The sequence below is a fragment of the Cryptomeria japonica genome, chromosome 9 (assembly GCF_030272615.1).
Source record: "Cryptomeria japonica chromosome 9, Sugi_1.0, whole genome shotgun sequence".
Classification (NCBI taxonomy): domain Eukaryota; kingdom Viridiplantae; phylum Streptophyta; class Pinopsida; order Cupressales; family Cupressaceae; genus Cryptomeria; species Cryptomeria japonica.
Window position 1 is genome coordinate 251,909,089 of NC_081413.1, and position 13,539 is coordinate 251,922,627.

The window sequence follows — 13,539 nt, forward strand, 5'->3', positions numbered from 1 at the left end:
GTTATAATAATTGTAAATGAAACTAGATGTGTAAGGAATAAGTATAAGCACTATAAATAAAACTTTGTCACACAATGTAAAGTTTAAAATAATAAACATTAAAAACATGAAAATGACTTCATTGAAAATTTGAAATTTGAACATTGACTATGGTTGGCAGAGTTTGGAACTTTGGGAGCAAAATGCAAACCAAGAATAAGTATTAAGAATTGCAAATGACACTTCGGCATATTAAGTGAAGTTTAAAGTTTTAAACTAATAATTTAAAAATATAAAAACATAAAAGAAAAAAAAAAAAAGTGGAAATGGTTGCATAAACAATAAGAATGGTGGGAGGAGGTTTGCAGTCAAGGGGTAGTGTCCCTTGTGGGGATCTTGAGTATGGCTTTGATTATGAGAATGCAGAGATTTACAACCAAGCGATATGTATTATGTAGATTTTCATTATCATGATTCATCATTGGCCTATTAGTTGCTTAGATTTATAGTTTCATGGGGATTTGGGGGCAACACCAAAACAAGGTTGAGGGTAGCACCCCTTGTAGCAGTCAGAGGCTGAGAGAGAGATGTAGAGAGATAGGTCTAGATATGGGATGAAAGAGAAGAGAGTAAGATAGAGAGAAGCAAAGAGAGGGGATAGAGGAAGAGTGATATGGAAAGAGATAGGTCTAGAGTTCAAGGGAGATAAAGAGAGTGAGAGAGAGAGAGCGAGAGAATGATGATAGGAGCTTGTTGATTACTGAAATTTGACGAAGTCTGAAAATTTATAAACCTTCTAAAACTAAGATCTACATTAATTCCCTTAGAAATCTAAAACCACTCTCAAACATCCTGCCAATATATACATGAAATATAACTTAAAGTATAAAAATGTCTTATACTGAGATGCTATATTTCATGTATATATTCAAATGAAGAGAATGAGACTCACTTGAAGACAACGATTCCATTTTCATAAAATTTTCAACATTTTTTGCTTAGGGATCAAGTTTCTGGGTGGGGTTATGCAAGACTCCTAGGCATCCCCGAGACGGCCAGGGTACGTCTAGACGTCCCCAATGTCTCCCGCAAGTTTCCAGCGTCCTAGTGGCGGTTGAGGGACAACGGGGGGACATCCCCTCTCCATCCCCACGTCCCAGAGACATCCCTGTCCCAAAAACGCAAGGTGTTGGGGTGTGACACGTCCCCATGGTTCACTGGTATTTTCATAGTTGCAAATTATGAATATGAGGTATTTAAATATTCTATTTATTGGCAATTATGAGTATCATTGTTCTTATAATTTAATATTTTGAATGTATATATATAATAATATATGGATATGTAACAATATACGTGTATGCGTATGCGTATGCGTATGTATAGATATGTAAATGTATATATATGTATATATATCAGTGTTCCACGGGGACGCGTCCCCCCCCTTTTTGGCCACGTCTCCCTATAAGAAACGTCTTGGGGACGGGGGGACGGGGACGCGATGTCCCCCACCGTTCCACCACCGCCAGGACGCCGAGACGTCTCTGCGTCTCCCGTCACCCACGTCAAAAGCAAACAAAAAAGCATTTTTTATAAACATGTGACTTTTGGGGGGGTTAAGGGGTGACCCTAATTGGAGGTGGGCCAATAGAAAAATAACACCTGACGCCTTTAGAAAATAATAAGTATTTTTGGCTGCCCCTTGACCCCACAAGGGGCGATGCCCCTTGACCCCAACTTGGGGGTGCTGCCCCCAAACCCCCGTTGAAAAATATAGGGGGAAACCGCGCCGATAGAAGTAGGGAAAACTTAACCTCCAAGTCTGATTAGGCTCCATATAACAACACAATTAGCATTGAAGAAATCTTGGTATTTCGATTTAGTATTTCAAATTTCCTATAGTCTCATTTGAAATGTAATTCTTATACTGTAATACTATCATACATCTTTTCAAAACTAGTTTTTCAAGTACTATATGTATATGTATAACTATATCAGCACCACCACCCCGCTGCCACCGTCCCCCCGACATCCCCAAACTTAGGCCCTTGGTCCCCCCGTCCCGGAAACGCGTCCCCAACGCCCGTGGAACACTGATATATATGTATATATATGTATATACACACGCACACATACTCATACCCAAGGAAAACAAATTGTAATACCATTGTACCAATTTCTAGTACCCATAGCCACACCCATATTGGAACCAATAACTTCGTCTATGGCCAGCAAGCTTGGCCTCAACTGAACCCTATCACATAGTAATGGGTTCAACCATAGCATACTTCATCTCATCCTAATTGAGATCCATATTTATTGATCACCTAGTGGGTATAAGGCATATTATCTCATTACAACTAACCACACTAGTATATTGTGCACTACTATGTTATACTCTTCAACGTACAGGGTTCTGACTGACTTGATATCTAAGTAAGCTAGCTAGGTAACAATCCCTACTTGTGTAACTCATATAAGGTTCATAAAATTCCAAGCAATCGTTCAAAGTGAAATATAAGGTATAAAGTTTGTGTCTTGCAATGGGTCTATTTTCTATGTTTTCATTATCTTTTTGACATTAAGCTCTTTTAAGGAAGAATAGCAAAAAAATGTTCAACAAAACAAGAAACATAAATTAGAGATTGTTCATGATGGGAAATCTTTCTGCCAAATATTAAAATGACAAAATGAAAACAGAGCAGACATCTTATTGCAATATCACTGGCATAGAAATATCACTGCCTCAATGCATCAACTCAATTGTATAATGGAATAACAACATACATATTCAGCCAAACCAGATTATGGTCATTGAAATTGATGCCTCTAAAACCCCTAGAATCTATTTTAGATAAGTACCACTCACAATATTTTCTTGTGAAACAAGTCGTAAACCTTGCGTATTCAAAAGTAGGTCACCATCCTGAAATGTGCCACTTGCAGTCCTATTCAATATCCAAAAGATTAGTTAGAACATAAATCATTATTGTAATTGAATGTGTAACATGAACCCAAATACTATCGTATCAATTTGCATTTAATAGACCATCAATTAACTGAAATAAACACTGGACAAAAAAGTTGCCTAGTTTCATAGTTCACGATCATAAATAGAAATATCAAATTGACATACATATATTAAATAATGATTCTCACAAGCTATCAAAGGATACCCTAAGGTATGAAAGCTTTTCACATTAATGGGCACCGGAAATCAAGTTGCATATCACACATTGTTCCTTTAAATATACTGATGCCAAATTCATTCCTCAATAATAGCTTACCTTTACCCAAAGATACAAACTTGAAAACAAAAGAATAAAGCATAAACACAGGAGTAAAATGGCAAGGGAACAAAATTGTATCCTTGAGATGAAATTTTACTCATTGCAGATTATCCATAAATGTTTTTAGCTTGTGATAAAAGCAACATTAAAAAAGGTAAGATATTTTGCAGAAAAAACTTGGAGCATGGCCTCTTCAAATAATTTTACTTGTTTTTAAAGACACATAATATTACAATTGATTTGTTAATTGATATGTTCGGCTTCAAAGAGTTCTACACAACAGAGTAACACCTCAACCTTCTTACATGATTTCAAAGCAACAAGACTCAAGCAATGACTTCTCTTTTGCCATCCACACCTTATTTAATTGGTGCAAGTGGTTATGAAAAGTTTCCTTATGCTAATAGATATATTATTTAACTTATACCAGAGTTTCTGTGTCAATGTTGACTGACAATTAAGACTGACCCCAACCCAATTATTTTACAGCTATTGGAAGATCCCATCTGTTTATGCAATCTGAAGTCAATTTTGTAAATTTTTCTAAAATGATAAATCAATACCATTAAGAATACCTTAAACCAGAAAGGCCTATAACAAAAGAAGCTATGACTCTGATTGTAACAGTATCCTGGAGTTAATTTTTCCTGGAGCTGTGGAGCCACCTTCTAACACAAGCAGTGAGTAATATTGACAGGCTTGCCAAAGAACCAAATTACTGGCTCTGCAGTTAGACAAAGAGTATAAAAGGAAAATTAATGAGTACAGAATTGAATCAAATGATTCAGACCATGTTGAGATTAGTTAAATTTTCAAAACCTCCAAGCTATGAAAAAGGCACAGACCAGTCAGAACACCCAATTTACATGAACAGTGAAGCCCATCAACACAACCAACAAAAATTATTATAATTGAATGCAGAGGTAATGGAGTTTGGCAGTGAAATGTATTTGAGTGTTGAAGGACAGAAACCAAGCATCAGACAATATAGCATATCTATTTTGCACAAAAACATTTCTAGTATGGTAATGCAAGATTTTCCGAATTGTAGGAATGTTACAAAAAATCACATTTCCAAGTAGTTTCCAAAAACATCACAGTGCTTATAACGTTTCGCAGCTGGCACATCTCTTTAGAGGACAAAATAACTCTAAACCTAACTTAAACCACCCTTCAACCAAAATCCACCTATCATAACATCAATACAAAACAGAAAAAAACCTGAAGAACATATACTCCTTACTGCTAATGCTGTGAAGCTACTAAATGTCCAGTGACACAAGACTGACTGCTAAAAATGATTAGTATGAATCTATAACTCTTCATGTGGACTGGATCATTTTATGTTTGTAGCCGCAATTAGGGGGCTTGTGCATTTGAGAGACTATGTGATCCATGCCTTGAAGGAGAGATTGTATGTAATTTGGCATTTGCATAGCTTAGTACTTGTATTGCACATGTGCACATTGTATTTAAATTTTAAAAAGAGGATACTACTCAAATGGTTGTTTAGAGACTAGTACCGGTACTGGTAAATGGTAGACAGGGGTACCTAGAGATGCCCTCTTTTTAATATAATTTAATAAATACTAATGTATTAATTTGTTAACATTAATATATAGACAAAACCACATTCAACACTTTAAAACTGCTGTTAATTTTCAAAATCATGGTTTTTTACCTGCCAAAAACCGGCTGTGAATCAGTCAAAACTGCAGGTTCTTTTTTTTCTCTTGGAAACTTCAGGAACCACAGGCAGGACATTTCCTACAAGCAGGGACATCTCCACATGTATTTCTGGTATAGGAAATGCATGCCAAGGGATCAAAGAAGCTAGGCTCAAAGATACTTGTTGTCATTTTATGACACCCTTGGTCCATCAGTGAGAACCGAGCAGAGATATGTTCTATGGACCAGCATTGTCTCAGTTGATCAAAGAGAAAACAATGGAATCATGAAGTATGAAGTGTTGTCTTGCCGGAACTCCAGAACCCCCAGGTTCCCAAGCTCCTAAGTCTTCTCTTCCTCAACCCCGGAATTCCAGAACCCCCAGGTTCCCAAGTTCCTAAGTCTTCTCTTCCTCAACCCCGGAACTCCGGAACTCCCACATTCCCAAGTTCCTAAGTCCTCAACCCCGGAATTCTGGAACCCCCAGGTTCCCAAGTTCCTAAGTCTTCTCTTCCTCAACCCTGGAACTCCAGAACTCCCAGGTTCCCAAGTTCCTAAGTCTTCTCTTCCTCAACCCTGGAACTCCGGAACCCCCAGGTTCTCAAGTTCCTAAGTCCTCAACCCCGGAACTCCAGAACCCCCAGGTTCCCAAGTTCCTAAGTCTTCAACCCCGGAACTCCGAAACCCCCAGGTTCCCAAGTTCCTTTCTTTTCTTCTTCCCTTCCCCAGAACTCCGGAACCTCGGGGTTCCGAAGTTCCTTTCCCTTGCCTTCTCTGGAACCCCAAGGTTCCGAAGTTCCCTCCTAGCCTTTCTTCCTTTCTTTCTCCGGGACTCCAAAACCTCAAGGTTCCGAAGTTCTCTTCTTTTGCTTCCCTTCTTCTTTCCCGGAACTCCGAAACCCTGAGGTTCCGAAGTTCCTTCCTTAGCCCTTTTTTCAGTTCTCTGAAACCTCAAGGTTCCGAAGTTCCCTGCTGCTCTCCTTTCTCCTTCCCGAAACCCCGGACCCCCGAAGTTCTGAAGTTCTTTCCTTGTCTTCCCCACTTCAGGAACCCGAGTTTCCTAAGTCACCGGACTTCTTTCCGGCTGGCAACACTTCCGGATGGCGTGATCAACACTCAAAGCTTTAAATGCTCCAACAACTTTGGTGACTTATGCACCTTCTTTTGTGGAGCCACAGGGGTGCATTTAATGTTTTTGGCAAGATTTCCATCAATAGAGGTATGGGGCCATGCTTGTTGTAATGACTTATGTCATGTCTGCATACTCTGACTTTGGAAGGTCAGTCAATCCACCCTTCTCAGGGTTGCCTTTTGTGGGCATGGCTAGGTTGCTTGCATGTACAGAAGTCAAGTGCATGCATGTCCCTGCACTCCCAGACTGACATACAGGGTCATGATCACTCTTATAACCCATTTTGTATATAAAGGTTGTTAAGTCTCATTGTAAAGGGTTTTGTCCTTGTTGGCTTGAGCTATTCTATGCTCTTTCACTTCTCTTGTATTTATCTTGCATTTATACAACTGTAAGTTTGGCCATTGGCCTTATAATTATTTGAAATCACCATTCTTGCCTTCTTTCAACTTATGTATGTTGTGTATGTTTCCTTACCTTCATCATAGGTGTATGTTTTGTGGTTCTTCTCTCATATATGTTGTGTTAAATTTATTTCTGAGTGTGACTTGTGGGAAACATTCTCCCCTTTTGGCATTCAGTGAATTCTAACCTTCATACATGCATTGGAGTCACTCATACAACTGAAGTTTGTGCATCTCCTGGTTGTTTCAGTTGATTCTTTGTGTCATTTCGGGTAGGGAGAGAAACAATCTCTTCTTGGTGCATCACCTCCTTTTGTTTTAAGCATTTCTCTCTTCTGTTTACCTCTGCAATTTGTTAGGATAGGCCTAGAAGTTAGCTTTGAAGTGTTGAGTTGGTTCAACACCTGCACCTGGATTGAGAAAGAAGTCGGCCTTCTTCGGAGATTCAACCCCCTTGCGCAAGGTCCCACACTTTGGGGTTGTTTCCATGTTTCACAAGGTTGCTAAGTTGATAGCTCAGCAAGGGTGCGAGCTTTTGTGATAACAATACTTAATGTTATTTCTTTAAACTCCAATCTTTCATTTGCATTTGTTTCTTTTGAACTCCATTGGCTCAATCTTTTGATTTTGTAAAGGAGCAAATGGAAGCGGACGCAATGGAAACTTCCTAGAGACAATAGGGACGTTTAAATGTCTCAGGGATGCCCAGGAGTCTCCCATAACCCCCACTCAAAAACTCGATCCCTAAGCAAAAAATGGTGAAATTTTTTTGAAAACGGAATCCTTGTCTTCAAGTCAGTCTCATTCTCTTCATCAAAATATATATACATGAAATACAACATTTAAGTGTAAATCGCATTATATTTCATGTATATATTGGCAGGATGTTTGAGAGTAGTTTCAACTTTCAGATCTCTAGGAGTTATAATGCAGATTTTAGGTTTTGAAAGATTTATAAATTTTCGCACTTAGGTCAAATTTCGGTAATCAACAAGCTCCTATCAGCATTCTCTCGCTCTCTATCTCACTCTCTTTATCTCCTTGAACTCTAGTCCTATCTTTCTCCCTATCACTCTTCCTCTATCCCCTCTTTATTGTTATCACAAAAGCTTGCACCCTTGCTGAGCTATCAACTCGGCAACCTCGTGAAACATGGAAACAACCCCGAAGTGTGGGACCTTGCACAAGGGGGTTGAGTCTGCGGAGAAGGCCGGCTTCTTTCTCAATCCAGGTGCAAGTATTGAACCAACTCAACACTTCAAAACTTACTCCTAAGCCTATCCTAACAACTTGCAGAGGAAAAGGGAAGAGGGAAATGCTTAAAATAAAAGGAGGTGATGCACCAAGATCAGAGATTGTTTCTCTCCCTACCCGAAATGACACAAAAAATCAACTGAAATACCCAGGAGATGCACAAACTTCAGTTGTATGAATGACCCCAATGCATGTATGGAGGTTAGAATTCGCTGAATGTCAAGAGGGGAGAAGGCTTCCCACAAGTCACACCCAGAAATAGGTTAACACAACATATATGTGAAGGAAAGCCACAAACATACACTTATAATGAAGGTAAGAACAATACACAACATCCATAAGTTGAAGGAAGGCAAGAATGGTAATTTTAATTCATTAAAAGGCCAATGACCAAACTTACAGTTGCAGAAATGCAAAATAAATACAAGAGAAGTGAAAGAGCATAGAATAGCTCAAGCCAGCAGGGAGAGAACCCTTTACAATGAAACTTAATTGCCTTTATATAGAAAACCGGTTGCATAAGAGAGATCATGACCCCTATGTGTGCAAGGAAATGTCAGTCTGGGAGTGCAGGGAAGTGCATGCACCTGACTTTCTGTACATGCAAGCAGCCTAGCCATACCCTAAAAATGCAACCCTGAGAAGGGTGCATTGACTAACATCCCAAAGTCAAAGCATGCAGACATGACATAAGTTATCACAACAAGCATGGCCCTATACCTCTCTTGATGGAAATCCTGCCAAAATCATTAAATGCACCCATGTAGCTCCACAAAAGAAGGTGCACAAGTCACAAAAGTTGTCAGAGCATTTAAAGCTTTGAGTGTTGATCACGCCATCAGGAAGTGTTGCAAGCAAGAAGGAAGTCCGAGGACTTCGGAAACTCGGGTTCCCGAAGTGGGGGAAGACAAGGAAGGAACTTCGGAACCTCGAGGTTTTGGAGTTCCGGGGAAGAGGAAAGACACGCAACAAGGAACTTCAGAATCGGGTTCCGAAGTTCCAGGGAACTAGAGAGAAAAGGCAAGGAAGGAAGGAACTTCGAAACCTCGGGGTTCCGGAACTCCGGGAAGGAGAAAGGAGACGCTAGGAAAGGAACTTCGGAACCTCAAGGTTCCGGAGTTCCAAGAAAGGAAAAGGCCAAGGGGAGGAACTTCGAAACCTCGGGGTTCCGAGGAAAAGAAAGGGAAGCTAAGGAAAGAACTTCGGAACCTTGGGTTTCCGGAGTTTCGGTGAAGGGAAGAAGACTAAGAGGGAACTTTGAAACCTCAAGGTTCCGGAGTTCCGGAGAAGGCAAGGGAAAAGAACTTCGGAACCTCGGGGTTCCGAAGTTCCAGAGAACAGAAGAGAAGGGGGAAGGAAAGGAACTTCGGAACTTTGGGGTTTCGGAGTTCAGGGAAGGAGAAAGGAGAGGCAGCAAAGGGAAGGAACATCGGAACCCCGAGGTTCCGGAGTTCCGGGGAAGGGAAGAAGAAGCCAACGAAAAGACTTCCTCCAGACAAGACAACACTTCACAATTCTTGATTCCACTGCTCTTCTCCCTGATCAACTGGGGCGGCACTGGTCCATGGATCGTATCTTTGATCGATTCTCCCTGATGGACCAAGGGTGTCATAAAATGACAACATTTTTGGCAATTTTTGCAGGATACTTGCCTACTATGCATGAAGTCCAGAAGCCTTGAGCATTCATTGGGCACTGAGTCATTGAAAAGACCCAAAACGTGTGTGTGTCATCACTTGGAGGAAAACTGGAAACTAAAGCACACGCCCTCTTAAGGATAATGCAGCAGGTGCACAAGCACTTATGAAAGCAAAACAACTTCTAGTCTAATATTTACATAGTCATCAACACCCTCCTCAAAAGCAGGACTTGAGATGAATCCCATTCACAGGGATTGGGAGAACTTCGCCATCAAGCCTAGAGAGATGAAATACATTGGCCTCTTTGCAACTAGTGATGACATATGGACCACTCCAAAAAGCATCAAATTTGGAGTGTCGCCCAGCTTTGGCTCTGTTTGCATCCCACTTGAGAACTAGATCTCCAGCTCCATCAGCTCAGCTAGCCTTACCATCATGGCATCATTCTCTGGCAATTCCAGCTGATGTGCTAGTTCAAGAGAGGGTAACTCTAGGGAAGTTGGGAGTCTTGCTTCTTTCCCATATACCAGCATGAAAGGGGAGTTACCAATCGCTCTCTTGGGTGTGATCCTATCAGCCCAAAAGGCTGTCCTCAACTTAGTATGCCATACCCTCTGATTGTCTTCAATTGTCCTTTTAATTATCCTAATGAGGTTCTTGTTGGAAGATTCAGCTAAGCCATTACCCTAAGGGTAATAATTGGATGACGTCTTCAAGTATAACTGATTTAGGTTCCAACAAATGCCTTGGCATTATCTGATATGATGGTGGAGGGGACACCGAATCTTGTCACAATTCCATCAAGGAATTCCAACATTGAGGCTTCAGTGGCATCCCTCAATGCAACTGCCTTTGTCCACCTAGTGAAGTAATCTGTTCTGGCCAAGATCCACTTATGGCCAGCACTAGAAGGTAGATTTATCATGCCAATGAAGTCTAAACCCCATTGTGCGAATGGTTGATCTGCTTGGATGGGGTGAAGAGGTAGGGCAGCTAGTCTTTGTTTTCCAGAGAATAGAGCACATTTCTTGCAATTTTTCACCTATCTATGTGAGTCATTGAATAAGGATGGCCAGTAATAACCAGCCCTCATTATTTTGATAGTTGTAGTCCTTGCAGAGAAGTGGCCCCCTGAAGAGCCATCATGAAATGCTTCTAACAATCTAATGACTTGATTTTGCTCGATACATCTCAGCAAGACTACATTAGAGTCTTTTCGAAAAAGGGTGCCACCCACTAAGACATAGGGGATGGACTGCAACCTGAAATGCCTTCTTTTGGTCATGTCTAGGCCTTGGGGGTATCTACCTTCCATTAAGAAGGTGGTCATGTCACCTACCCAACTGAATTGTGTGTCGCTGCTAGTTGGTTGATCCTCTTGTAACACAAGGGCAACCTCTGAAGTAGTCTCAGAAGATGAGACAAGTTGTTCACATAGGCCCCTGCCTCTTACAAGCTTGGTGATCTTGATGTTGATGTCGTACTCCATGACCTTGGTTATCCACCCAGCCCTCTTCTCGCTAATGTCCTTGTTTAGAAGGAAATCCTTGACACTTGCATGTGGAACTAAGAGCTGGATCCTAGTGTTAGACAACATGTGTCTGAACTTTTTTAATGCCCTTACAACAGTGAGAACTTGCCTCTCTACATAACTATACTTAAGCTCATAGTCCTTTAACCCCTCACTAAAGAAAGCGATAGGCTGCTCCAAATTATCATCATTCAGCTGTGTTAGGACCAAAGAAACGGGACTCGGACTCGGCTCGGACTCGGCAAGGCCAACTCGGACTCGGACTCGGGACTCGGCGTCAGACTCGGCTCCAGACTCGTCTGGACTCGGGATAGTGAAAAACTCAAGAAATTTAGAGATTTTTAAATATTTAAAACTTGTTTCAGACACCCTTTATTGAATACACCTTAAAGACACAATAACATCATCAAACTCGGCTCATTTGATTACATACACAAGTATACATCAATCACATAAGCATAAACGCAAATTGTAGCTGAAGAAAATAACAAACACAGATATATAAATATTGTCAAATGTATACAATATTACAAAACTCATGGAATAAAAAATCCATGTCATCATATGATCATCATCAAATGTTTCATACAAATACCAAAGGTAAATACAACTACAAGTCTATGGCTCAGAGGAGCCTGCACCCTCCGGCTCCAGCCCCCTACGAAGGTGTCTAAGGTAGGTCCTGGATGATTCGACTGCCATAGCCGCTCCCCGTGACACCATGCCATGCTCACCAACATCAGGAACACCCGTGTCACTATCTGCCTCTGAATCTCCTGTTTGTGCTCGTGCTCTCCGCTCCTCCTCTGCCATGGCTACAGTCTCAACCTCTATATCTACCTGGTCGATCCAATCAATGTCAGACTCGTAGGTTAAATTTTCTCTACTTCTATCGACGCAGTTTCCCCCATATTTTTCGACGGGGGTTTGGGGGCACCGCCCCCTTGCGCGCTCCCTGTCGCAATACAGGGCGAGGTCGAGGGGCAGCGCCCCACGAGGCCAAAAAAACTTATTACAAGTCTGAATTAGGGTTTCTTTGAGAGTCTTCCTTAGGGCCTGGTTTTGCTCTTGTTGCTAATTGGGTCTTGCTTGGTGAGTGAGTATCATTCTTGAAGGTCCAAGCTAGGTCAAGTTGGTGAGTGATAAAGTCTGGAATGTCATCCTGATCTTCAAATGCCCTGAAATTTGGCTAAGTCTGGAATATCCTGATCCTGAAATTTGACTAAGTCTGGAAAACTGAAGAATCCTCCAAAAACTAGATTTTGCAATATAACTCCTGGAGGCCCGAAACCACTCTCAAACATCCTGACAGTATATATGGAATATAACTTAAAGTATAAGAAAGAAGAAAGATATAAGGATTTCTTATACTTAAATGTTATATTCCATAAAATAATCCTGACGGAGAGACCAAAATGTCAAATTTCGCCCTTCCAAAAAAACTTATTACTTTTTAAAATGTTTTTTTTTTTTGTCATTTTATTAACCCAACCAGTAGCCGAGTCTGGGGCTCAGGACTCGCCGAGTCTGGCGATTTTGAGCCAAAATCGCCAACTCGGCGAGTCTGGCGAGTTTACTCTCCAGACTCGGCCGAGTCCGAGTCCGAGCCCCTGGGACTCGTTTGGCCTGACTCGGACTCGGACTCGCCGAGTTTGGGCGATTTCAGGCGAGTCTCGTTTCTCTGGTTAGGACAGCTGAGACACTGGATTCTCCTCCGAAGGTATAGAAGATAAAATCCTTTTCATAGTTCGGATTGACAAGGGTAGGGGCCTGAGCAATTGCTTGTTTAATCTCTTCAAAACCGACCCTTCCCTCCTTGGTCCAACTGAAAGCCAAATTTTTCTTCAACATGGAGGTGAGAGGTTTTACCATGCTGGCAAGGTTGGGAATGAACCTCCTCACAAAGTTGATCCTACCAAGGAAACTTTGCAATCCCTTCTTGTGACTGGGGAGTGAGAGAGAGAATAGCCTGCTCTAGATCAATGGTCAAGCCATCTTTGGATACAATGTGTCCTAACAATCTTCCTTGATCAGTAGCAAATACACACTTGCTAGGGTTCAAAGACACCATACTCCCTTCATTTCATGAACACTTGCTCAAGATGACCAAGATGGTCAGCTGCATGCTTCGAATAAACAGTTATGTCATCAAGGTATATAAGCACAAACTTTGCTAATACACCCTTGAAAGCCATGTCCATGGCTCTTTGAAACATAGCACCTGCATTGGTTAGCCCAAAGGGCATTTTACAATAAGCATAGGTACCCCACTTAGTAGTAAATGCAATCTTGTATTGGTCTAATTCTTGGACTAAAATTTGATTGTAGCCTAAATACCCATCCAAGAATGAATTTTTTTCCGAGCCACTGACCTTTTGGAGAATCCGCTCCATAGAGGGAAGGGGATAGTGATCCTTGAGGGAGGCTCTATTGAGGTCCCTAAAGTCTACACATAGTCTAATTTCCCCATTCTTCTTCCTTACAAGGACAAGGTTGGCCACCTAGGAGGAGTGCTTGATAGGGAAGATGATATTGGCTTCTATGAACTTGGTCAACTCCTTCCTCATTAGTGGCACAATCTTGGGGTTTATTGGCCTTTGCTTTTGTCTAACTGGCTTTGCATCTGGGTTTAGCTCTATAG

At 41.2% G+C, this 13,539-nt stretch overlaps 1 protein-coding gene across 4 annotated transcripts in view; it reads right to left on the minus strand.

Moving 5' to 3' along the window:
* Positions 1-13,539, minus strand: part of LOC131051706 (mitogen-activated protein kinase kinase 6) — a 91,477-nt gene that overhangs the window by 48,468 nt on the left and 29,470 nt on the right. For all 4 annotated transcript variants that reach the window (XM_057986314.2, XM_057986315.2, XM_057986313.2 and 1 more), the window contains one exon: positions 2,849-2,927. In XM_057986314.2, the coding sequence (XP_057842297.1) occupies positions 2,849-2,927 (79 nt within the window). The remainder of the gene's footprint in view (positions 1-2,848; positions 2,928-13,539) is intronic.